We start from the raw sequence: 27,500 nt of genomic DNA on the forward strand, positions 1-27,500 counted from the left end.
CTGAATGAGGCAACCTAAAAGTTGTACTCAGAATAGACAGTGGGCATTAGCGCAGATGTGTTGATAAGTGAAGGTGTTTATCACATTAAGGTGATTGCTGGGTCTTAGGGAAACGATTGCCAAATGTCTTCCCTGACTCAGACGTATTAGAGAAGATATGATGTAATAATAGTAACAGGACAATAGTGAAGAAGAAGAAGAAGAAGGAGGAGGAGGAGGAAGAGGAGGAGGAGGAGGAGGAGGAGGAGGAGGAGAAGAAGAAGAAGAAGAAGAAGAAGAAGTAGTAGTAGTAGTAGTAGTAGTAGTAGTAGTAGTAGTGGTAGTAGCAGTAGTAAGTGAGTGGTAATGAAGTAGTAAAAACAATGTCATACTCACAACAGCTCATCCTCTTCTCGTCAGACAGTTTAATTTTCCGCAGGATGTCCTTGGTGAAGCTGCTGTCTCCCTTGTTGTCAACTGTGGGAAGAAGAATAAAATCATGCCTATCGACTGTACGAGGCTCATTAAGGCAGGCAGCTAATATTTTCCAAGATCCAATATTCCTTAAGAACATGACCCATAACAATCAAACATTGCTAAGGACTCGGGCTGGACACTAACATATTTAAGTTACGGAGGGTAGAGCTGTATGATGGGTGAAAGGTGAGGGAAGAGTGGTAAGGAGACGAGAGGAACTTGGATCAGAGGAAGGATAGTGGAAAGAGGGGAAGGAATGGGGGGGGGGGAAAGTGGGAGAGAAAAAGGGAGGGGTAAGGCACACGGGTCAAGAGAAAGGAGAGAGGGAAGGGGAAGGGAAGGGAACGCGGATAAGCAGAGAGGGAGTTGGAGAGAAAAGGAGAAACGGAAAGGGGACGGGAAAGGAATAGAAGGGTCGAAGGTTGGAAACGAAAAAGATTGAAAAAAGATGGAGTGACAAGGATCGGCGAGGGGAAAGAGGAGTTGGTGAGGGAGGAGAGAGGCAGGAAAGAGAGGTAATGAGAGGAGCAACGAAGAATGCCAGGAAATGAAATAATGGAGAGAGAGGATAAGAATAAGAGGAATCAGTGCCTGATGACAATGCCAAAGGAAGTTTAAAATACTTGTGGTTTTCCATGTATTCAACATCCAGTGCTTTATTCCTCATAAGGAGCGTAGGGGCACTAGGCTAGGTTGCTCAGTAAACACATTTAAAGCCTCCGTGACCTATCGCTCATCCGTGCGTGGCATTATGAGAGCAACAAACCCCAGCGACGCTCGGACTTGAACTTGATGGATAACATCCACTTGGAGCGGCTTGGCCGACTACACCACCAGACGCCCGTGTGTTTGCCACATGGTACCATTAAACGCAGTAAATGGCTCCCCGAATTACGGGATATCATTTGGTTCGCCACTCAGTGCGGAGCCACCAAGACGGTAGCACTACAGCCAGTGCCTGGCTGGTAAAACAAAGAAATATAATACGATAAATTGTACACAAGAGAAAAGAAGGTAAGGGGATGGCAAGTTACTGGTATGAAGAGAAGAAGGCGAGGGGAGGGAACTTAAGTCAGAGAAAGTGTGATGTAACTGGAAGAGAGGAGGGAAGTTGAGGGTTTGGAGAGGAAATGTAGATCTGTAGAGAGGAGAAAAGGATGAAATGAAAAAATAAAGAATGAAAAAAAAACAAGTGCTTGAGAGAGAGAGAGAGAGAGAGAGAGAGAGAGAGAGAGAGAGAGAGAGAAAGAGACAGAGACAGACAGACAGACAGACAGACAGACAGATGGAAGGGGAAGGGATCAGTTCAGTTTGAGATGCCTGGACACATTGAGCTTAAAAGACTGGAGGTCAAAAGCAAAAGGAAAAATACAACGAGGAAGACAATTCTCGAGCTGACCTCTTACCTACATAAAAGACCGTGAGTGTCTGTTATCTTTGACGTTAGGGAGCTGGACAGATAATGGGTGCAAATGCTCCGTCTGTCGGATGTTGTATGCCTGTCATAATGGTGGAGGGATGTAAGCAGATAGTTCAGAAGACCAGTGACCACTGAAGATGAGGTAACAGAGAAAGAAAGATGCAACAGTGCGGTAAAGTGAGGGAGGTTGAAGGGAATTAGCGAGAGGAGGGGATATGAGAAGATGATGAGACTGAATCCACCTTATTTAGAAGAGCTGTATGTGTGGAGCTCCTCCAACACATGCGAGCTGCACTCCATACAGGAGCGACCAGACCCCTGTGGAAGGTCATAATTTATGCAGGGGTAAAGAAGGCATGTAGCTGACTTACTGCACCTAACCTCTTGGAAGAAGATTTTGTAAATGAGGTTAAGTGATCTTTCCGCGACTGATCCCGATGGAATGAAACCGCAAAGATATTAAGAGATGATGAAGGACTGAGTTGGTACTGTTTAAAATTATAAAATAACCCTGTGGAAGATACTGGCGCATCACAAGCCGTAGAAACTGTTCTTTTAATGCATTAAAAACAAGATTTCTTTTATTCCAGTTGGAAATATGTGCCGAGTCAGAATTATGTGTGCCATGTCCTCGTCATATGATTCCTGAAGTAACTGCTGTGTTGGGCATTGTGAGAACTGCATGGAGGGGTGAAGCGTGGAGTCATCAATGTATGAGTGAATAGAGTTTGATGGATGGAGAGGTCATCAGTGTATGAGTTTTAACGTGAATCCTTCCAGAAAGTTTTGTCTACGACGAACGATAAAAACTAAATTCATCTTGCCTTGTGACCTTGACCTTTTGTCTATTGTTCATCAGTAAATAAGCTAACCTATTTGATATTCAATTTATCCACCAAGTTTGGTTCAGACGATATCAAAACTTCTTTAGTTAATTTGTTCACCCACAGACACTTGGGTCTAATGTTGACCTTGCTCCATGACGAATAGTTGTCTCACCTGATTTCATTCCTTCATGCCTCGCCCTTAACCCATTCGCCAAGTTTACTTCAAATCAGATCAAACAGAAGTTGACCTTTCCCTCTGACTTTAACTTTTGAATGATTGTTTTCAAAATTCAATCACTTTAATTCCCTTAATACTCACAACTCTTCCCCAGGTCTGATCTCAACTGGATAAAAAATGTTTATACTGATATCTTTTGCCAGACGTTGAACATCCCTGCGACCTTGATCTTTGACCAATTTTTCCTTCTTTGGATAACCCTCAATCCTTCCACCCATTTGCTTAAAAATGGATAAAAACTCATAGCTATTTTTAACACACACACTCCGATAAGAGTATAATACCCACTCCTGCTTCATGTGCGCGGTTGTTAATCATTTCGTGGTGACAAAAAAATTTTAAAAATGCACTGTACATGTTGACGATAATGAGAACAAGAGTGATGCTCCTGACAGTCAAAATATGTGTGCAGTTTTAGCCTCGTCCCTCCGACAACTCCAGCATTAATGAGACCAGTACGTCATTAACTTTTTTCCAGTAATATAATTTTATCACTTCAACACGATGACGCATATTTTTGTGTTATCTGCATTCAGGTTCATTCAACTTATGAGCGATTTTTTAGACTTAACACTGATGTGGTAGGTGGTTGCGACCATCATCCACTCACTTGATGTAGTGCTGCCTACTTCTTCCTTAGCCTTTATCATTCTTTTTCTGTGTCTGCCCTCGTTTCTTCCTATTTCTCCCATTTTTCCTGTCACTTCTGATTGCTTTTCTTTCCTTTACAGGTGGTTTTACACTGAGTGACAAGCTAAATGGTTTCCTATAAGCCAAGAAACCATTTACAACGCTGGGTGGAAACTATATAGCCAAACCATACGTGCTCCCTACGTATCAACAAGTTGGTTGGTGGAGGGTTAGTGTCCCTCACCGTAAAACAAATAACTCAAAGTCAAATGGCCACCCCTTCTTGGATTATGGCATCTGGCAATAGATAGATAGATAGAGCATTAATGTGAATAAGCCGTCAGCATGTCTGCCTTCAAAGGAAGTTAAACACTTGAATACAGACACGCAACTTATTTTTCTAAAATCTTAAGTGTGCTTTCCAGGTGATTTTATTAAAATGAGAGGAAACTTTTTGATCTGGACTGAGATGGAAAAAAATTTATACACATTTCGAAACGTATATTTATATGCTGCAAATAATGACGTTCATTTATCCTTAATTATGTCATTGACATACTTATTTATTCAATTTGAAAACAGACTTTCGAACTAGAAGAATTAAATGTACCTTTCATTATTTCTTGTGGTGCTGTCGTTGCCCTGAGTGGAAAAACTAAGATGTGACTATTGCTAGGCAACAGAACCAACCTTCTCATCCTGTCCTGCGTCCAGCGAGAAGGACCCTCGTCCAACCTGGCGGGATACTTTCTTCGCGTGGGTATAATTATTTTCTTGCTTCTCACACCAGCCAGAGACATCGAGAGCGATCCTGAACCCTAAACATGATACATCTGCCGTGTTTGCTCCCTACACATCACAGGCACTAGACATACACGTGGATCTATTCAATGCATTTCATGCAGAGAATGGATCCACATCACAGGCAATACATTAACAAGCACAAGACGAAGCCACAGTACACGGGATTGAGACAGGTGCAACACATTCACAAACACTCCTGTCACACCAAACACAACTCCTCCCTCTCCAACAACTCTCCCACTCTCACAGCCACAGACATCACAACCCAATCCCTTCACACAAACACTACACTTATTAAACAGACACACACTGGACGCACACTGCATCGAAAACACATACACATATTAATCGGAATGTTAATGGGGTCAGAAAAAAAAAGCATCAAAAATTTAACAACTCTTTCAGAACCAGAACATACATATTGCACTACTACAAGAAACAAAGCTGATACAAACACAGCAGAACCCAGCAAATCAGACACTGCTCACACATTAGCTCAGACAGAACTGAGGGTCACGGAGGAAGCCTCACTGCTTACATTCACCCATCACTCCTCTACTAAAACACAACCCAAACAACAAAGTCACTCTTCCAGAATGACACATCATTACAAATAGTCACTCAGTGTCAAATATGGTCACAAACGAAAAATCGATGTTTTTAACATTTCCATTCCTCCTGACATTTCCCACACTGTACCAGCGCAATACAACATTAAGCTCCTCCCCCTAACACAGACACCGAACTCCATGAGCACTGGGGACTGGGGCTTTAACGTTAAAATCACTACCTGGTATGAACAATTAAAACAAACGCTGAGGCCTCGACATTGCATCACAACTTAACAGCATGTACAGTCGTCAGCACAAATTCGCTGCAAGCCTGCTCGTGTGATGTGGGTCGTTTTGTCTGGCAACGGTGTATGGGAACTAGTTGCCACACAGGCTTTTATACGCTTTAACCCGCAGCGTCCCGTCGACGTGAATTAACGTCCACACGTTTTGTCACTGCCAATCCCGTCGACGTACATAAACGTGAATCAATTGCAAGGTCCCTAATTTACACAATTTTCAATTTTCGTGAGTGATTTTTGGTACTTATACACGGGACACCTTCCTCTACAAGATGCCAGGCAGGAACAATGCCTTACCCAGCATGACCTCCTCCCCCCCCACTGCACCCCATTGTCTCAGCAATTCACCTGTTATCAGTGACCTGGCCAGTAAAGCCATGTCGTGCCACGGTACGAAATTCAGGGCCAGAGTGATTCCCCAATTGATGACAATGTGGAGGACAAACTTTACATAGCATTAGAGGGAGAAACAGTCAGAAATGATGATCAGGTAATGTGGCAAAAAAAGGTCAGGTATGGTGATGAGTTAGTGAGTGAAACAGTGCTTATCATGTCTATATTACTGTGTGAAAACCAATATACTCTCGTACTACATATAAATTCGTACCAAGTAAATAAATAAATACCGTTTATGAGTGGTGTGAAATAGTTACCCTCCCATAGAACTCGTTTTCTTTGGTGCCAGCCTGTTAGAAAACCCAGTCAGGTAAGGAGGTACTGCTACCTGGATCGAGTATTTTAAACCTCAGGTGAGCGATTTCTCTATGAATTTTCGAAGTTTCTCACCAAAAGCAGAGATTTTAGCCCAAAAATTTGTTTTTCCAAAAATGGTCGGGATTGGGGGGAGTCAGTGGTGGAAAAGTGGTCAGGATGGGGCCGGTTAAAGACATGTTTGTAAGAATTAGTATTATAAATCACCCAGAATACAATATTCTTTATATCTGGTTAGCATAAAAATGTGCAAAAGACGACAGATGAATGTTGTCGCGTGGTGAAACTCCTGTTCTCTCCCTCGTATCCATCCCTTGTCCCTCCCCACCCTCCCCTCCTCCTTCCCTCTCCCGCTATCCTTCATCTCCACTCCTCTCTCTCTCTCCGCCCTGTCTACCTTATATCACCCACAGTGCTAATCTACGTAATAAACCGCACTCTTCTCTATTTCTTGTCTGTTCCTGTAACCTTTTTGCTCCTCAACATTCGAGAGTTTCATGCCACGCAACAGTCTCTTTCTCCCACTCGTTACTCCACACATGACACAGCAGTTCGAACCTTTAGTGTTTCTGATACTGCTTCGTGATTCAGTGAACAGTATGAAGAGAATGGGAACATTTTCCTAGGGAAGAGTGAGGGCGAGAAGTAGGAGGAGTGGGCACAAATGTTTGTTTAATTTTGCCTACTGATATAATAGGCACAGACTTCCAGGCTCACTCAAACAAATACTAACAAGGAATACATCACAAGAACGAGACCTCAGTGTTCCTGCATGTCCCAGCTGTTGGTAGTGACAAACGGTGAAGAACAGAAATACAACTGGAGAGGAGTGGGAAGGAGACAAGGAGGGTAAGAATGGGACTAGAACAAGAAGGAATATTGATAATAAACCTTGGATATAGTTGGTAGTACTGCAAGCAACAGGGAATAAGGAAGACTGGGTTTAGAAAACAGTCAAGAGAGAATTGCGATGCTCCAGTCGGGTTAGTGCCGTGGATAAATGAATGCAGGTAGAGAGGGTGGGGAGAGGAGACAGTGGAGAGGCATGAAAGTGAGTGGAAGGTAGGAGAGAGAGGGAGGGGTGGGGGAAGACATCAAGAGGAGTAAGGGGGAGAGACGGGGAGGGAGCTTACACACTGTTATAAGGAAGAATACCAGAGTATTACGTTCATACGTTGTTCCATGACATTGTCAACTCTTGCAGTTTTTTTACGCTAATCAATTACGGTATACAGAGAATTGTACTCTAGGCAGTCTCTAGTACCACTTTTGAAAAACACATCGTTAAAGTGTATAAAAGTGTATGTGGTAACTCATCCCTTTACACTGTTGCCAGAGAAAAGGACTCGCATCACACTAGTAGACTTGCAGTGAATTTATGCTGACGTCTGTACAGTACATGTTCAGTGCCAACCCACAGCACACAATCATCCATCACCAGGCAAACAACTTTCCATCCTTCACAGACTCGCATTCTGTTTGCCAACACTTCCACTCGACACCATCTTGCGAACGAAACCCAAACTCACTAAAGATCGTCTTAACATCTTTACCACTATGCGGACACAGTTCGAACCAGAACGATCACACTTCCATACACAAACTACAAGAAAGCAGACTGGACAAAATTTAATGAAGAAATGCAGCACTTCAACATACTAAATATTACACCCATCACCAACATTACAAAGTTCTGCAACACAGTCAGTGCATACAAATGTCACATTCCATGAGGCAACAAGAAACATTACAACCCAACCTTCACACTGGAGATTGCCCACCTTATAAGACAACGCAACAAACTTAAACATGACTCACCTCTCCCACACATACAAAACACTATCATAAGGCTGCACGAACTAAACAATGAAATTACCAACAAAACTAGTACAAAAAAAAAAAAAGTTGGAAGGCCTTTTAACAAACTTACAGCCCATTTATTAACATTTCCTTCCCTTGAAGAGGAATGGGGCTGAAATTCCTGGATGAATTTGTTTTCTTACAAAAAAAAAAAAAAAATCGTGAACTGCTCGAAGGGGAGGACTTTTCTTTCTGGCAGCTGGAATTATTGGGAGTTGAAGGAATTATTTGAACCGGCTCCTCAAATATTCAGTCACATTTAATTTGCATTCCGCTGTTCTTCGTTGTCTTATATACGAGTGTATTTAAAAAGTTGATGGATGTCACTGCATAATTTCAGTAATACAATTTATTACGCTATTCTAATGTTTAAGCGCTATCTGTATTTCTTTAAAAGTGTTACCCATCTCGGACTGACATGTTTAGCCAAACATAAACAAAGCAGACGACGCACTGACACGTGGTTGATTCACATACTACTTCCTATTTTCATCCTATCTTCCACATTAAGGCCAGGATCACACGAGGATTTTTTTTTTTTTTTAACAATTTGCTTTATAATTTTCCAGGAAAAGGAAAGTCTGCCATCAAGGTCACACGAGTTGTTCTAATTGTGTCTTCTGGTTGGTAAAAAAAACAAGTGCGCGCCGTCATGTGTGTATATGAAACAGACGATAAACAAGTAATCCTCATGCTTACGAACAACAAAATTGAATATAATGATATTCCTCCAATATTATTTATTATCAAAATATTATGTCGTGAGAAGTGAACACCCCAGTGGTGTTAGGTGGAATGGCATTTATGGTTGTATACAAACCAACAGTATGGATGTGGTGGCGACCTCCCATATCTCAAATGTGCTGTGATTTCATTATCCACCGCTAGAGACGAGTACTTTAAACTATTAGTTTACGAATATAATGCTCCACCTTACCAAATATCAGCATGCTGGGTCTTTCTAGCTCAACAAGGCTACCAACCTGAGAATATTTCCATCCCTTCCAAGGAAATTTTTAAGCTTACCGAACGGAAGAAAAATACTTCATAGGGAAGGAATCGTTTTTAAGAGTATGGTCGCTAGTCATTCCACAAACCATCTCGTCTGTACAGAATACTTAGGCGTATCTCTAAGTCACAAACTTGCACCTCAAAGACCCACGCCGTCATCATTTCCAACACCAAACACATCCCTTCCTCGAAAAAATAAATAAATAAATAAATGTGGATGCATTCTCATAAACCACTCTTAACATATGCAGTTCTTTTCACTCCATTACAAACCAATCCCTTGCACTCCATAACAGACACAAAACATTATCAAGACAAGAAGCGGTGGCAAGGCACAGCAAACCCGTCCCTGGCAGTCATTTTAGTGCTGACATATACAGTACACAACAGGAGATGTCAGATATCAAATTTGGAGTAAATCGGGTGAAACTTAACGATTTTATGCCCATTTGGAATTGTAATGCTAGGTGAAATTAGGCTCGACTTCTCGTTCCTATTTCACCTATCGTGGAGCGGGGTCCTCTTTCGAGACCGGAGCTAGTGCAATAAAGAGAGGCAGGACACAAAAACTCTAGGCAACAACCTTTACACGTATATTACCACAGTCAGACACAGGACAAATCAGCAGATATTACAGCACAATATATAGCAATATAAAACCTTATCTAGGATATGTGTATCTCGCAGGATACTTGCTTCTCTGATAGTAATGACAACACAACAATCCTAGCGTATCAGGAGTGCAGTAAATATAGGCGCGCGCGCGCGCGGGCGCGGGGGAGAGGTAGTTGAGACTCACTAGGAGGAGATAGGGAAGGTGTGGGGAGTGACTTGGGACGGCTAGGAGAAAGTTATGGTAATACTGGAAGGCGGCAGATATTAGCCATGGAATTTATATGGTTCCCACTAGCCAAAATACTTTGGTAATTGACCTTATCCTTGATTTGCACTTACTTGAGATAGTGAGAGCGAGCGGTAAGCAAAATTTTATGGGTAGCGTGGGGGGAAGGAGAGAATACTATTAATACTTCCTTTCACAATATTCCTTCGCAGTAGTGGGGGTATGTCTTTATAGGCACAGGCTTATTATTTATATAACAGAGCTGTCACTCACACGTATAGTCAATCAGATCTTGTTCCACAGTGTGGGGAAAAGATAGAATACTATTAATACTTCCTTTCACAATATTCCTTCACAGTAATGGGGGTATGTCTTTATAGGCACAGGCTTATTAATTATATAACAGGGATGTCACTCACACGTATAGTCAATCAGATCTTGTTCCACATTCTCGTCCTTTAACTTCTCGCTGTGATCTGATTTACCCCGATATTCACTATATGAAATCACTGCACAATACTTACACTAGGGGAGAATCACACTTAACCTAAATCACTCATATTACAATATCACACGTATTCATCAGGGAGATAGGCAGGAACATGTCATCGGTGATCCTGCTGGGCTAGGGGCACCGTCAATGCGGCGCGTGCCAAGAGGGCACGGGACGACTCGCAAGGGCGTCCTCTCGTGTCCTGGACTCCCCGTGGCTTCCGGACTGGCTCCGGCGTGTGGCCCTCGGGACTGGGCCCGAATAGCTCCCGGAACCTCTGTGACAGGTCCCGGTGTCGTGGGGGCGTAGAGAGATCACGCCCGTGTGTCCTGGGGAGAACCGAGAGAGACTGTGGGCTGCGGTCTCCAGCGTCTAGGGGCGCCGACAGGGGAGGACTGCGGCAGCGACTTCCACTGGGGTCCGTCAGGTGCGTCTGCTCTAGAGCCAGGTGTAGGGAACAGAGACCAGGGGAGGCTGGGAGGCCTGTCTGGGTCACTCTGGGACGGGAAGCCTGGGCTTCAGTCTCCTGCCGTGGCAACATCTCTCTACTCTGCACGCTCTCGGAGCGACCGTAGATCGTCTCTTCGAGGGAGGGAACGACAATAGGTCGTCTCTACCACGTCACTCTCGGAGTGACCATAGATCGTCTCACGAGGACGGGAGCGACCATATATCATCTCTACCGGAACACCTTGGGAGCGACCATTGATCGTCTCTACCTGAACACCTTGGGAGCGACCATAGATTGTCTCTACCTGAACACCTTGGGAGTGACCATTGATCGTCTCTATCTGAACACCTTGGGAGCAACCATAGATCGTCTCTACCGGAACACCTTGGGAGCGACCATAGATCGTCTCTACCAGAACACTTTGGGTGCGACCATAGATCGTCTCTACCAAAACACTTTGGGAGCGACCATAGATCGTCTCTACCAGAGGGGCGCCGTCTGGAGTTTGTTTTCTAACTCCACCCCTAGCTAGCTCAGCAATTCCACTATGCGAAGGTAGTGTCCTTCTCCTATGGTGGCAGTGGCATGGTGGCTGCATGTCACAGGGGCGCACGGCCCGGGCTGACATGCGTCGCTGTTGCCCGGAGTGGTGGTGGCTGGTGGCGGCTACCCCGTGGGGTCCATGTGGGGGTGTCTGCATATTTGTGGGCACACTATGCTGTTCTTGGCTTGCCCTGTCGTCGGGGATACTATGGTATTCTTCGGGGGCACTGTTCAAGCCACGCATTTTAGGAATTTTAGGCCCGACCCATCTGACACTGATCCCCGAAAGTTACAGTAACTGGGGGGTGACTCCTGTAATGTAATGAGGCATGTTATAGGATGAAGATTTGAAAAATGCACCTTTAGGTTTTGATTTCATGTCGATATGACGAATTTTAAAGGAGTTATGGCGAAAAAAAAAAAAGATTTTTAACCGTCCCCCTTTTTTAAAAATATTTCTTTGGGCCTACAGCCTGGGTTTTGAGCCAATTTGGCCCAAAATTTAATCAGGTGATCAGAAGGTCATAGCCCGTCATCACTGTAATTTTAGTCAAAATCGCATCAGTTGTTTTTGCGAAAAGTTGTTAAAAGACAGACATAGACAAACAAACAAACAACAAACAGACAGACAGACAAACCGAGTGAAACCAATATCCGTCCCCAAGCCCTCCCCCCGGGGGCGGGTACGGGTAAAAACATGGAACTCTACAAGCACAGGTCGGAATGGCATCCTCAACCTACACCAGAAACAGTTAAGACCACAGTATCCAGGTCCTCACAAACATAATACTACCCATTCGCACACTGTAGCATTCCTAGTATTTGGAAAAATGAAACCTTCATCACTATACTTAAACCAAGGAAAGACCCAATACACCTTTTTTTGGTACAAACTCATAGCAATACTAAACACACCATCCAAAATAACTGAATGCCTCATTCTCAGCGAAGTCACTCCCGATGTCCCCCTCTCTCATTCACAACAAAGATTCAGAACACGGCTCTCCACAAACACCTTACAAATTAATTTCGCGCAATAAGCAATGGATGGTATCAACTCTGTGAAACCACACGGTGCACACTTCTCACATCACTACATATTCGTAAACCCTTTGATGCTATGCCTAGATGCAAACTAATCAGCAAGATACACAACACAAACATGAAGAATAACACAAAACGATGGCTTGCTAACTACTTTTCTGGTAGACAAGCTCATCTTACATTCCAGGGCAAGGAATCACAGACATGAAATTCCCCTAACGGAGTTCCACGGGGCTTCGTTCTCTCATCCGTACTCGACCTATACATGTATGATATTCCCACACTACAACCACCCACAAACATTGCCTTATTCGCAGCTGACATCACCATAACAACCACACACCTCATTGCAGACACAGCATGCACATTGCATCAGGATTACCTAAATACACTTCAGTCTTGGTTCAAGGACAACAGGCTGTTGATCGTACTAGTAAAATCCCGCCCAGCTCGTACACCAGCACTAAGCATGAACACATTATACTCAACGATATACGTGTCCCACACACATCCTCCACTAACATCCTTAAAGCGTTATATAACAACGGACTCGCCCTGAACGACCATGTACTATGGTTCATTAGAGTATAGGGGCACAATATGCGTGAAACATTTGGGACCACAGAACGAAGTGTTATGTCTATGTCATGCTATGTCTGTTATGCTATGTCTATGTCATGCTATGTCTGTTAAGTTGGTGCTGATCTTAGAGGTGGTAATAATGCCATTTGCCCTTTTTCCCATTTTATGTATATTTAAGAAAAGAATTCATCCTGTGTTGAACTTTGTGTTCGAATCTGTCAGTTATCAAACCGACCTGATGAAAGGGTTGGCTGTTTATTGACGAGTTAGTGAGAATAAAACCAGCAGTCGAAGAGGTTGTCTTCCTCCTTCCCTTGCCTGTGCCCAGACTTTATTACAAGCTATCTAGGCATTCTCTCGCAACTTACGATGGACGGAAGTGATAGTGGCAAACCGGCATCGTCAACCTCAGCCCGAGGAGACAGCCTTATGACGGAACTTCGTCTGATCCCGGAATTTGACGGTACTTCGCACTCGGTGGTAGAGTGGATCGAAAAGCTGGAGCTGGTTTGTCGGCTACGAGGGATCTCTGATCTACACACCATTGTGCCACTGCGACTCACAGGTGGGGCTTTCTCTGTTTATCAGCAGCTCAGCAGCGTAGACAAGGGGAACTTCGACACCATAAAGGATGCACTCACCTCGGCATTTGCTGCAGACAAGTTTGTTGCCTATGAGCAGTTTGTGGACCGTAGGCTGCGTGATGGCGAGTCTGTTGACGTGTACTTGGCTGACCTGCGCCACCTGGCTACACGATTTGGAGGAATGACCGACGCCGGTCTATGTTGTGCTTTTTTAGCTGGTCTTCCAGAAGCTGTTCGCCACATTCTGAGAGCTGGTTCACGCATGGAAACTATGGATATTAACCAACTTCTGAACCGTGCTCGAGCTGTTCTAGCGGATAATTACCTCGATGATGGGGCATCAGCACAACCAGCCGGCTCCAGACAGCACACAATGGCTCCTGCATTAGTTGGTGTTGGTGGTGTGCGCTGCCATTCCTGTAACCAGCCGAACCACTACGCTCGTGACTGCCAGGCTGGACGCAGTGTGCGCAGAGGTAGAGGTGGGCGAGGTAATGTGCGCTGCTTCAGATGCAGGGGACGAGGCCACACCGCTACCTCATGCCCTTCGGGAAATGGATCAGGAGAGGTGGGACCAGCGCCAGCCTCCTCTCCAGACCGTCAGTGAGAGGCGCTTTACCAGTGACTCGCTTGGTTGTTGATGGAAAGAACTGTGATGCCCTGGTAGACACCGGCTGTACTCAGAGTATTGCACACGTTTCCATGTGCTCTCGCTGGACCAAAGGAAATATCAGTGTGAGGACAGTAAGCAGTGAGCTTTATATGTGTATAGGAACAGGTGTGGTAACAGTTCAGCTACTGTCAGGAGTGTCCGTGTCTGTGAATGTGATTGTAGTGCCTTCCAAGCCGCTTAATTTTGACTTTATTCTGGGCATGAACGGTGTTGAAGCCCTGCAGGGAGTGACAGTGCATTCACCGGACAAAGTGCGATTTGGTATTGAGGAAGTGCAGGCTTCAGCCGTGACAGTACCTACCATACAACGAAATATTGTCGAGAGGGATTTTGAAGTAACATATGACAGTGCAGCTAAAAAGTGGACAGTGTTGTGGAACTGGCGTGATAACTCAGAGCCTCCACGACTACTGAATACTGTCTCTGAATACAGGGTGCCGAATGAAGCTCGAAAAGAATATGAAAAGGAACTGTGTGAATGGATTAAGGACGGATGGCTGGTTCCATACAACGAGAGTATACATGGCCCTGTGAAAGGAACTATCCCTCTGATGGCTGTCGTGCAGCAAAACAAGAAAAAAGTACGCCCTGTCCTTGATTTTCGTGAGTTGAATGCCCATCTTAATTTGCACACAGCTGAAGCGGACGTCTGCACTGAGAAGATACGGGAGTGGCGCAGGCGTGGACAGAGGGTCGCTCTCATTGACTTGCGCAAGGTTTACCTACAGATACACGTTCACAGATCGCTATGGTCGTCCCAGACAGTGGTGTTCCGTGGGAGACGTTACTGTTTGACTAGACTGGGCTTTGGACTGAACATCGCACCACTAGTATTGAAGGAGGTCCTGAGTCGTGTGTTGAGCATGGACGAGAAGATAAACCGCGCCACTTCACCATACCTGGACGATATTCTGGTGGACGAAAGTGTGGTGAGTGCAGCAGAAGTGGAATGTCACCTTAGTCGTCACGGCCTGCTCTGCAAACCTCCCGAGATTGTGTCTGAAGGAGCTCGTGTGCTGGGCATTAGAATCTGGGGGGAGCACGATCGTCTCGTCTGGAAGCGTGATAACGGCGTTGGCAAGCTACCTGAAAAGCTGACTAGGCGGACAGTGTTTTCACTCTGCGGGCAGCTAACGAGTCACCTTCCTGTTTGTGGCTGGTTGCGAGTGGCGGCGTCGTACATTAAAAGACGGGCCAATGAGGTCACGACTACGTGGGAAGACGAGATTAATGACCTCAGTTTGCACTCGATGCTTGCGGACACGTTGGAGCGGGTGAAGAACTCAGACCCGGCCCGAGGACGATGGGATGTGGCGGGAGACGAAGCTATGCTATGGGTAGATGCAAGTTCACTCGCGTTGGGAGCTGTGTTGGAGGTCAAAGGTGAAGTTATTGAAGACTCGTGTTGGTTACGACGGGACGAGTGCTCTCACATTAATCTTGCGGAGCTGGACGCTGTTATTAAGGGGATAAATCTTGCAATCTCCTGGAAGATGAAACAGCTGACTCTTATGACTGACTCAAGAACTGTGTTCCACTGGATCACGGATGCTCTCTCAGGAAAATCTCGTTTGAAGACTAGAGCTTCCAGTGAAATGTTGATCCGTAGGCGCCTAGAGACTTTTAAAATCTATCATCGTCGAGTATAATATGTGTCTGGAAGTAAAGTTTGTTTCTTCTACTGAAAACAAAGCAGATGCACTAACACGAGTACCGAAGAGGTGGATGACACTAGCAAACGGGCAGACAAGCTGTGCAGCTGTTGCCAGTGTTTCAGACAGGGACATCGTTAACATTCATGAAACCAGCGGGCATCCCGGCATCAAGCGTACACTGTACTTCTGCAGAAGGCTCTATCCTACGGTTCAGAGGCAGCAGGTTCGCAGTGTTCTTCAGAGTTGTCGAGAATGTCAATCCTTTGATCCGGCACCAGAGAAGTGGAAGAAAGGGGAGTTGGGGGTTTCAGAGATCTGGAGCAGAGTTAGCATGGATGTCTGTCATGTCAGAAACCAGCACTATCTGACGCTCATCGACTGCGGGCCAACACGTTATGCCATCTGGAAAAGACTCAGGCGGCAAGATGTCATCAGTGTTGCTGAACAGCTAGAGTCTGTGTTTTATGAACGTGGAGCACCTAAGGAGCTATTAACTGACAATGCTGCCAGCTTCCGTAGCTCAACGATCAAAGAGTTCGCCAGGCGTTGGGGTATGGTCATCAGGTATCGGTGTGCCAACGCTCCATCTGGTAATGGAATATCAGAGAGAAATCATCGAACCGTGAAAACTATACTGGCACGGAAAGGCTGTTCCGTAGCTGAAGCAGTGTACCGCTACAACGTTATGCCACGAGGTGATGATGCCTCATCTGCCCCTGCCAACCAGATATTTAGATACGAGGTCAGACTGCTGGGTATCGACGGAGTAACTCTGCAAGATCAGCCGGTGGAAGAACAACATCGCTTCAGCGTCGGTGATCGTGTATGGATCCGGCATCCCAGCAGACGCTGCGATTCTCGAAGCACAGAGGGCACAGTAACGCGAGTTGTATCTGCCCAGAACGTCGATGTGGATGGTATGCCTCGTCAAGTGCGTGACCTAAGGCTGGCAACATCGCTGTCTACTGCCCCAGAGGATTCACTAGCTGAAGAAAGCCCTGAATCAGAAACAGAAGATGATTTGCTAATCGATGTGAGAGGTCCTTCGAATGAGTCTACGTCAAGTGATACGTCAAGTGAAGACGAAGTAGATAGTCCAGGGAGACCACTGCCCCGTCGAGGTTCTAGGGAGCGCCGTCCAGTACGGCCGTTCCAATATAGTGATCTTTAGAAGATCAGGGGGGAGTGTTATGTCTATGTCATGCTATGTCTGTCATGCTATGTCTATGTCATGCTATGTCTGTTAAGTTGGTGCTGATCTTAGAGGTGGTAATAATGCCATTTGCCCTTTTTCCCATTTTATGTATATTTAAGAAAAGAATTCATCCTGTGTCGAACTTTGTGTTCGAATCTGTCAGTTATCAAACCGACCTGATGAAAGGGTTGGCTGTTTATTGACGAGTTAGTGAGAATAAAACCAGCAGTCGAAGAGGTTGTCTTCCTCCTTCCCTTGCCTGTGCCCAGACTTTATTACACGAAGGTCACTGAAATATTAGTGTCCGACCTACCAACTAGCAATATCCTCTTGCAAACATATGGCAAATGCTATGTTTATATAAACATACATTGTTCATACACAATGAGAAGTTGGTAATGAATAATGGGAAATAAAGATATAGTAGGTAACGTGGTTCACACTGCTGATTACGACCATCAACCCTCCCTCAACAGCAGCAGTTGTTCGAATGTTTTCGGTAGGCATCGGACCCCCCTGTGCACCGATACTTTTGTGACTCCATAGTACAAGACTTTAAGAGGCGATGCACCCTCAGATTCGACGCGCTTAGGTAACTACATAGCTAGATTTTGGACAACAGTAAGAAAGATTCTCCTTACTCTACAAATAATACATTTAACTGATGGTCCTATTCTTCTCCAGCATGGTTTGCCATCCTATCTTATACCCGTACAACACTTTGCAAATCTTACAGCGCAACATCCTACACATCACCAATGGTTGCATCAAAACCGCTCTCACAGCTTACGCTCAAAAACTAAAGTCCTCCTTGTTAGGGAGTAGCTTGATATTCGATCTTGCTTGATACGAGGGGTACACGATTCTATACGAAGCCTGTAACAATACACAACACCTCTTTCATTACATGACAGAGACACACACCACAACTTCTCACACAAAACAATCACACAAAAATTATCATACACCCTACAACATTAACCCAATTCCAGACAGTCCTCCATGAAAGAAGAAACACCAACACTTCACGTGCAGGACAATATAACACCTCGATCACAGCACCAGACTACGAGTCCTCTCACTTGAAGACCATCCATCAGAGATATCCTCTAACAGAGATGTTCGAGTTCACCTAGCTGCCCTAAGAGCGGGACATCACCCAGCCCTCCTCAGTTACCAACTTAGAGTCGAGTTGAGTGGTGTTACAGATGACACGTACTTAGCTTACAGAATAGGCCCACACAGTATAACACTCACAATAGAGCATTGCACACTTGAAGCTAACTAAGGTGCAGACACAACATCCATCAGTGGTGTAGGAAACCTATGAGGAAACCCTACAGAGCAGTTGCATACCTGTGGTCTGCTCGATCAGACGGACCGGGGTTGAGCAACAACAACAACAACATCTACTGGAGGTCTCCCCCGTTCTAAATAACATTTACAAAAGATAAGGGTTTCGGCATGAGTAGAGGGTTATTTATAGAAAGTCTGTAAGTTGCAGAAATGTCTAATTAGGAAGTGCAACACGAATATGAATACTGAGCTGAGAGTTGGTCCGATCGGTATTTGTGTGTGTGTGTGTGTGTGTGTGTGTGTGTGTGTGTGTGTGTGTGTGTGTGTGTGTGTGTATTGCATACATTTTGTGCCGTACTCTGTAAGTCATCTCATATTTGAATAAGCGTGATTCCGTTTACAGTTATCATTTTTTGTGCAAGAGATTTTTCCAGACTTGAATAAAATAGCGTGGAGGCAGAAAGAATATAAATAAAGTGGTCCTTGTATTAGTGACAGAGACACATTCTAACAATATCTTCTGGAGGTAATAAAAATAAACTCTTAAAAGTCGCAATGAACGACTTAATGGTGAATGGGTCTCGTAAGTTACATAACAACAAATAGAAGTGTACCCGGAGGAGAGAAAAAGAGGGTTTCTCGATCAAACGTTTTGCTGTACACTTAAGAACCTTAAAATCGACATTAAAAAAAAAAATAAATAAAATCGATCAAGAAACAGATACTGGTGAGAGGTGTTGCTGGGACAGGAAAGTATACCCTGTGACGTGGATGTTGTAGGATAAGTGTGTTGAGTGCAGTTAATATTTATTCTGAATTATTCTGTTTAAGAAATCGCGTCTTGGGGTAAACAGGTGGGGTGAGGGTAGTGGAATGAATGGGTGCGTTGAACTGTAACTTACCCATGGGGAGGGTGAAGGGCCATTATAGCTCACTAGTTGAAAACGAATGCCGTAGGATTAAAGGTTTACTGTCACTGAAGGATTACTACAGAAACTTCTCCAACAACAACAACAAGAACAACAACAAGATAAACAGGCATACCCTCATATACTTGAAGCTTTGGGACAGAGGCAAAAAAAGACATTAAACAAATTAGGAGTCAACTGACCCTCACACTAACACACACACACATACATTGACTCACCTCTCTCTCTCTCTCTCTCTCTCTCTCTCTCTCTCTCTCTCTCTCTCACTCTCTATATATATACAGTATATACAGTATATATATATATATATATATATATATATATACCTAGGCTGCTTCACCCAAGGAAAGGGAGGTAGCCGAGTCAGGACGACACACTCCCCATTTACTCACCCATTCAAACATATTCATTCGCATCTTAGCCCCAGAGGGGAGAAGTGACAGATCCTCACCCCACCACACCGAACAAGGGTCAACTGCGCAGTGCAATCAGTGACATCCGCAGGAGGGCCCGACAGCAGAACTGGTTTACCCCTGCCACATCATAACAGACCCATCCCCTTACCCGTACCTGACCTGACTAGCTGATCAGACCAAATGCGGGAGAATATCCCCTCAGGGTTGCGTCATCATTTATTCATTCACAATTTCTCTCCATTTATTTCTTTCACGCACAGCCACTCTTCCTTGGTCAACAGACATCCCTCTCACATCCAGTGCTCACTTCACACTGTCCATCCATCCTATTCGTGGTCGCCTTCTCAGCCTTACACCTCTCACATCAGATCTAGTTATCTTTTTCACCAATCGCTCATTATCCATTCTCTCCATATGCCCAAACCATCGCAACACCCTCTGCTCAACTCTATCAGCAATCTCCCGAACAACTCCAGTTCTTCTTCGCACTTCGTCATTTCGCACTCGATCAGTACGCGTCACTCCACACATTCTCCTCAGACACCTCATCTCCATTACTTTCAAATTTTTCCTCTCTGCTGCACCCATATTCCATGTTTCAGCCCCATATAACGCATTCGGTACCACAACACCCTCATGCAGCCTTCTCTTTACATCCATTCTAAACGAACGACATCTAAACACCTTTTTCAGCACCTTTCCTACTTCATTCATTCCAAACTTCACTTCTGCATCTATTCTTCCATCAACTGCAACATGTGACCCTAAATATTTAAAACACTCTACCTCCTCTAGCAACTCACCATTCAAAACTATATTCATCCCCCTACCATCTACCAACCTCGCACACTTCATCACTTTACTCTTATTCTCATTTACTTTCAATTTCCTCCTTTCACACACCCTTCCAAACTCCTCTACCAACTGTCTCAATCTCTCCTCTGAATCAGCCACCAGTGCAGTATCATCTGCAAACAGCAGCTGCTTCAGATTCCACTCTCCACCATCAACATTCACCAGACTCAGACCTCCACCTAAAACTCATGCATTCACCTCCCTTACAACACCATCCATAAAAATATTAAACAACCAAGGCGACATCACACATGCCTGTCGCAGCCCCACTCTCATAGGAAACCAATCACTCACAGCATTTCCCACTCTTACATCGCTTTACTATTTACATAAAAACTCTTCACCCCTTTTAGTAACCTATCATCAAGTCCATACAATCTTAAAATAGTCCACAAAGCCTCCCTATCAATTCTGTCATACGCTTTCTCTAAATCCATGAATGCCCAAAACACATCCTTGCCTTTCGCTAAATACTTTTCACACACTTGTCTCACAGCGAACACCTGATCCACGCATCCTCTCCCTCTCATAAAGCCACACTGCTCATCACCAATCACTCCCTCTCATAATTAACACTCCACCATTCACCTTACCTACAACACTCAAGAGACTTATACCCCTAAAGCTAGTGCATTCATATTTATCACCCTTGCCTTTATACAATGGGACCACACAAGCACTTGCCCAGTCAATTGGCACCATACCTTTCTCAAGGCACACATTCAACAATCTTACTAACCAGTCAACAATAATCACTCCCTGGCTAACACAGACTAAAATTGCATTGCCTACCATTAATACTTTGACAAGCAAGAAAAACTAGATTTTTACAATGAATAGTTAGTTACCAATTTCCAGTGACTGGCTGAACTGTAATTGCCGACTAATACTATCTGTGACTCCCAGTAGTCGAACACTTGTGTGTGTATGTAGACTGCGAGTATTGAATATGAATTTCATTACTGTAACGTGTAGCTTGGCTGAGGAGAGGAAGCCTTCATGGGACGGCACTACTAAACGGTAATTGCTACCATATCATGTCAGAGTCCATCAATTCACTCTCTATCCTACAAAAGAAGGATGGTGAACTGCAAGACAGGAGTAACTTAGCCTGCTGGCCACCCAAGTGACAATCATGAAAGCTCAGTATACATCCAATACATGGTGAGGTTTGGATTTTGAAGTGTTTGTTTCGGTGTATTGGTTCACATAATGGTATTACGTATTGTACTGTACACCAGACATGTGTTTCATCATGTCATAATACTGTTTATGAAATTATTACGATAATACAAGGGAAAGTAGCAAATACAGTGTATAAACACATCACAAATGTTTTCCTATACAAACAATGCAGTAAACTGTAGGAAATTGGCAAATCAGTTTCACAGGTACTGTTTTACAGGTAAAAATGGGTGTTTGGTGGGTAATTGTTTTATTTTTCAGTTTACTGTGTAGTTACAAATAAAAATAAACCTCGAAAGTGGGACTCATAACGACGGTTCACAGTGATGGTGAATGTCAAAAAAGTGACTTATAACGAACGTGCACAGTGGTAATGGAGTGTCTGAGTTTGATTTCAGTTTTCTTTGTCATGCATCATGCATCATGAATTAGAATATGGTTTTATTAAGCTAAATACAAATTAAAAGATGAAAATGTAATTTCTTTACCAGACTTCTAGATGAAATGACAAGGGGAAGACGAGGTAAACTTGGCAGAGGAAGATGTTGTTGTCCAAAAGGGCACAAGTTTGATACTAGGTGGGACAAGGAATAGTTTGCGAATTTCATTTTTTTCTTGAACAACGATTACTGATCTTCCACAATACCAAGCAATGTGTCATGAAAATACCCTTCAATAATACCATCACACCAGCCCTGTATGAAACAGCCCAAGAGTAAAGAATGGACGGTGGTGTTTACATCGAAATGGTTACATATGAAGATGTGCGACAAACAAGAGGACTGATGAGCCTTACTTAATGAACTTTGGACTCCACACTCAGATTAGGAAACGTAGGGAAAAAATGCCAACCAGAACGTTACATTGTTTACTTCACCACGGTTACTACAAAAAATTGTATTGATTAGTTTTACCTAAATTAATTTCTGACATCGAAGACGTAGCTAATATGATCGAGTTTATTTTATTGCATGTGCATCCTGTATGTGTTTATATGTGTAAGTAGCCTATGTATCAGTTAATTTTTGAATTTTTAATGAATTGTCATAAATGCCTAATCTGATTTGGATTGTGTGTGAGTCTGGATAGAGGGGACTTAGTTTTGGTGTTGATGGATCAGTGATCAAGGCCACGGGTCAGAGTCAGAGAATATGAGTCTGACACTGTCATATGAATATTTGATCCTATCTGGATCAAACTTGGCACATGTACTGTGTGTGGAGGCAAATGGGCGACCATGTTGTCTTACCTCTTGATCAAAGGTTAAGGTCAAGAGTCAAGACCGGAGTTTGGGTGCGGTGTAGATGTGCTTTAACAGCACTTTCAATCTAGTTATTATAGTAACGCCACACCTGGAACATCCAGCTACAGACATACAGTAGTCACTGTGGAGAGTGAAGGGCTGTGAGTATGAAGGAGTTGCAGAACACATTAACTAGCCAGAGGCGGCGGTGGACTGGTGCTGGTGGAAGGCGAGTGCAGGGTTCGATTCCTGGGTTAAAGTTAGACCCAGTTCCCTGTACCCTGCTGACAACTGTCCACTGATACCCAGTGTGACACGGGGGGAATGTGTAAAAATAGTAAAGGAGTCACCAGATCAACGCCTTTACAGGAGAAAAGGAGTCTAGCATCAAGATGCAGCCTAGCGTAGCCAGGTACATTGTTATAGTCTTTTCATTCCCAGAGCATTTTCTCCTTTTCATTTTTTTATATAACAGTTCTTGTTTGAAAAGTCGTTTTATTTTTCAGTATTTTCATGTCTTTTGCATTTTTCTCCCAGCACACTGGAGCTAAAATTCCATCCCTGACTAGCCTGACTCAGCACAGCCAAAAAATTCATGGCATGGATAAGGGAGAAAAAAAGAAAAAGAAGAAAATGAAAAAAGGGAGCGTTGACCACACGTGCCTTCATGCAGGGTAATGTGTGTAAGAATCATCAGCATAAATCACACACGCGTATTACGCTGTAGGTCCTTCAATACGGTGAAGTCTTTTTCCATTTGGTTTTGCTATTTGCAAATGATTTTATCCAGCTTCGGAGAATACCTTTAGAGTGTACTGATTAATGAAGGATATCCATCACCTCGGGATCGAAGTCTCTGCCAAGGTGAAATAAAATAATCTGGAGGCAGTGCGAATATAGTAAATCAATACGCCACCGGATTGAAAGGTTACGTCGCATAATTATGTCCATGGATGGTCAGCGGACTCTCATAGCTGAATAAAATCGTCTGGCGGCAGAAAGAATAAAACACTAAATACCCACTTAGCAATATACCAGTTCATCACTTATATATGATAGATTTTTTTTTTAATGTTTATTTTTGCCACCTCCAGGTCGTCGTCTTATGGAACTTAGTTAAAACTAAAAGAAGTAGAGGAGCTACATACAACAGCCTTCTTCAACTTCCTTACCAGAAGATGCCTCACTGAATGTGTACAGCCCTGTGATATACACTTCATAGTTTATTCTTGCTAGATCCAGGAGATTTTTCTGAAGTTCTGGAGAGCTCCCTGGTACTGAAGGGGTTAAAGGAGGCTTCATCTAACCCCTTTGGTGAGGAAAGTCTAACCTATGATGATTGAAATCGTGTAGTTATTGCAAGGATAAAATGTAAAAGTATGTCTGTGGATTCAATGGGCTGAGCTCAAAACATAGTCCGCTGGTAATATACATAATACCATAATGTTCAAATAATAGTGTTTCACAATGACTTCGTGTTTATCTACATTTTTCTTGCCCTACCAGATTATTTTATTCTGTGAGCGAGAATATATAATAAAGGATTAATATGAGCAGTGTCTAGCCTTCATAGTTCGTTAAGTTTTTCCCTAGTCTATACAAATATCTGAGCAATACAGAAATCAGTTATGATAAAAAAAGATATGATTGTAGTGACCAGGTTAACCTTTTCGTTTCCATGGGATCTTCATTAAGTATGTTTTCCTGATTGCATGAATAATTCATTCAGTTTATGAGAGTCCCCTAGTAGTGAAAGTGTTAGGAAAGAGTATAACCAACTCCACCAATCTGAAAATAAGAAATCTTCTGAATAACATAAGAAAGTAGCAAAATTAACTCCGTCACAATTTTCATGTCTGTTCTTGCCGCTACCACGCTAATTTACTCGGTTTTGGTGTGGCCACTTGAACAAATGGGACTAATAGAGGCTAAACTTCTAGTTCCAAAATCTCACATAAGCTGAATAAGTTGTCAAAAAATAACAAGATTAACTAAGCAGGGATGGCCCAGGTTCCGATCTCGTCACGTACTATCGTGCACAAAAATATCTTCCGCCAACATGGAACATACCGTTACTTTTTTCCAACAGTTTGCAGCATCATGAGTCCAAAAATAATAGTATGAATTTTAATCCAAAAAGCATCTATAGGAAATGCATATACAGTGCCTATGTAATGGGTTGAAAATTATGTGATTCAGTGTCTCACTATGTTTGCTTGGTGGAAAGAACTTTTGTTCACGATAGTACACAAGACAAAGGAGCCCTGGCACGTAAACGCTTGTGAAGCAAAGCTTTATTCGTACAGACTAAAAGACCTTCGTTATTTAAGTGCAAAGATACTCGCGAAGCCTCGCTAACCTTCGTAGAAGTCGCGAACTTGGGTCCAAAAAATATTAACTTTGTTCTAATTCTTCTTTCGTCCTTTCATTCTACATAAGAAATAAATTGAAAAACGAGCGTGTAATACACCAAAACACGTAATAACAACCGGGGATATTTCCTGCATATATAGAGAGGCATTCAGGGTACAGTACACGAGGTACAAACTAAAACATTCTATAGCACTAAGACACCTTCTCATCAGATAACATATCCACGGATTCATGCTGCCCGTTCCAGGCAAGGTCTGTGGAAGGATAGTAGATCCATAGTCTAAAAGATACAGTGTGGAAAATAGTTCCATTGGAAAAGCAGGTCTGTGGGTAAAAAATAGGTCCTTGGAGGGAAATGATCCATGTTGACAATATATCCAAGGGTAAAATAGAAGTAAAGGGCATAATAGGTCCATGGGGAAAATTAAGTACAAAATAAGAGGGAAGAAGGTTCAAGGAGGAAATTAGGTCCATTGGTGACAATTAGTCAGTGTGAAAATAGGTCGATAGTAAAAGTAGGTCCATGGGGAAAACAGATCTATTGAAGAAAATATGTCCACTGGGGAAATTAGGCCCAGGAGATAAACAGATCCATGGAGGAAATTGGTCCATGGAAAAAAATACGTCCATAGGGAAAAATGGGCCAAAGGGAGAAAACTTGTCAAGGTACATCCCTGGGAGTAAACAGGTAGGTGGGGTTTGGCAGGTAGGGAGACGCGGTTATGTGCTAGCAGTGTATGTATGTGTTTTGAAAATATGTCCATGAAAAGGTCATAAACTAGAAAATAAATAAACCTGAAATTATTGTTTAGGTATAGGAATGAAAAACTTGCGGATAAAGAGATGTGTGTGTGTGAGAGAGAGAGAGAGAGAGAGAGAGAGAGAGAGAGAGAGAGAGAGAGAGAGAGAGAGAATCGACAAATCGACTTTCATTCTCACACTGTCATTTTCATCAATGTGATTTTCTTAGGGTCACTCGCATTTCAATACAACACCCACACACACACACACACACACACACACACACACACACACACACACACACACACACACACACACACACACACACACACACACACACACACACACACACACACACACACACAGCCACAACATTAAGCCACCGACGCTTTCACATTTCCCTCAGCACCACACCATCTTATGTATATTGATTTTACGTTTTTTCGAGGAATCCGGCCTAAAAGAGTGAGTACTCACTGCTACATCAAGCCTCTAAACTGACTTATATCATGTGCGCCAAAGTAGTCTTGAATCACCTACAACAGGGTCCACTTTGATTGTTATGTTGTTCGTCCCAGTGGCATCACGCCTTGCTTAATGTGGATAACTGACAGCGAGATATCCCTCTCATAGACCACTTTTTCTTTTCCTCTAATTTGCATTCTTCCATGCCTTTCCACGCTGATTTTCATTTATATTGGAGATAGTCTTCTATCATTTAGCATCCGGCGTTTCTCTCGGATTAATGAAAGATTCAGCACTCTGGTCGAAAACAATCCCTGTGTGAATTTCAGCAGTAAATATTAACACCTAATGTGGTATGAACCTACTCATTTTTTTTTTCTTTTCAGGCTAATAGCACACGGCTTTTAGAAGGTGATAGCGATTATCATCCACCCATTTGATGTAGTGCTGCATACTTCTAAAGCTGACTCTACACTGATGGACAAACCAAATTATTTCCTCTAACCGCGGAAGCCATTTACAACGTTGGATGGTAACAATATAATCAAATAACGGGATGATGACGTCCCTATTACGGCGGCACTGATAACTGGGTGGAGGGAAGCAAATCCATCCTGTGACCAAACCTCCTGACTCTTCCCCGTACCTTGCTGTGGCGAAACTTTGTCCACCGCAAACGAAACATCCGTTAACTGCATGGGATGGACCTGAGAGGCAACTGCTTGTCCATGATTGATAGATCTGATACGCCAGACAGCCCAGGGTTACATTACTACTACTAGTGCTACCACTGCTATTACTGCTACTGCTACTACTAATGGTGGTATTAGTAGTAGTAGTAGTAGTAGTAGTAGTAGTAGTAGTAGTAGTAGTAGTAGTAGTAGCAGCAGTAGTGGTAGTAGTAGTAGTAGTAGTAGTAGTAGTAGTAGCAGCAGTAGTGGTAGTAGTAGCAGTAGTAGTAGTAGTAGTAGTAGTAGGACGAGGAGGAGGAGGAGGAGAAGTATCCTATGTACTGTATTACCGACTCATGACTTGCTCAAATGAGAGAAATTATGTCAGAGTTAAAAACTTATCTAGATTAGTCTTTTTGCTTTAAATAGGCACACTTATGCTTTTAATTCCTGGA

At 43.4% G+C, this 27,500-nt stretch overlaps 2 protein-coding genes across 2 annotated transcripts in view; one reads left to right on the forward strand and one right to left on the reverse strand.

Annotated features, from left to right (window-relative positions):
* Positions 1-27,500, reverse strand: part of LOC145418320 (relaxin receptor 2-like) — a 207,381-nt gene that overhangs the window by 177,818 nt on the left and 2,063 nt on the right. The gene's annotated exons all lie outside the window — the stretch shown is intronic.
* On the forward strand, positions 13,134-13,955 carry LOC145418304 (uncharacterized). The gene has a single exon (XM_080286745.1). It carries the CDS (start codon positions 13,134-13,136, stop codon positions 13,953-13,955), a length of 822 nt encoding a protein of 273 aa, XP_080142871.1.

This window comes from Coenobita brevimanus, chromosome 113 (assembly GCF_032717465.1).
Source record: "Coenobita brevimanus isolate Jiangsu-jjx chromosome 113, ASM3271746v2, whole genome shotgun sequence".
Classification (NCBI taxonomy): Eukaryota; Metazoa; Arthropoda; class Malacostraca; order Decapoda; family Coenobitidae; genus Coenobita; species Coenobita brevimanus.

What these genes read in the sequence shown, in the direction of transcription:
- LOC145418304 (XM_080286745.1), top strand. Translation starts at nt 13,134, where the DNA reads ATGGACGGAAGTGATAGTGGCAAACCGGCATCGTCAACCTCAGCCCGA.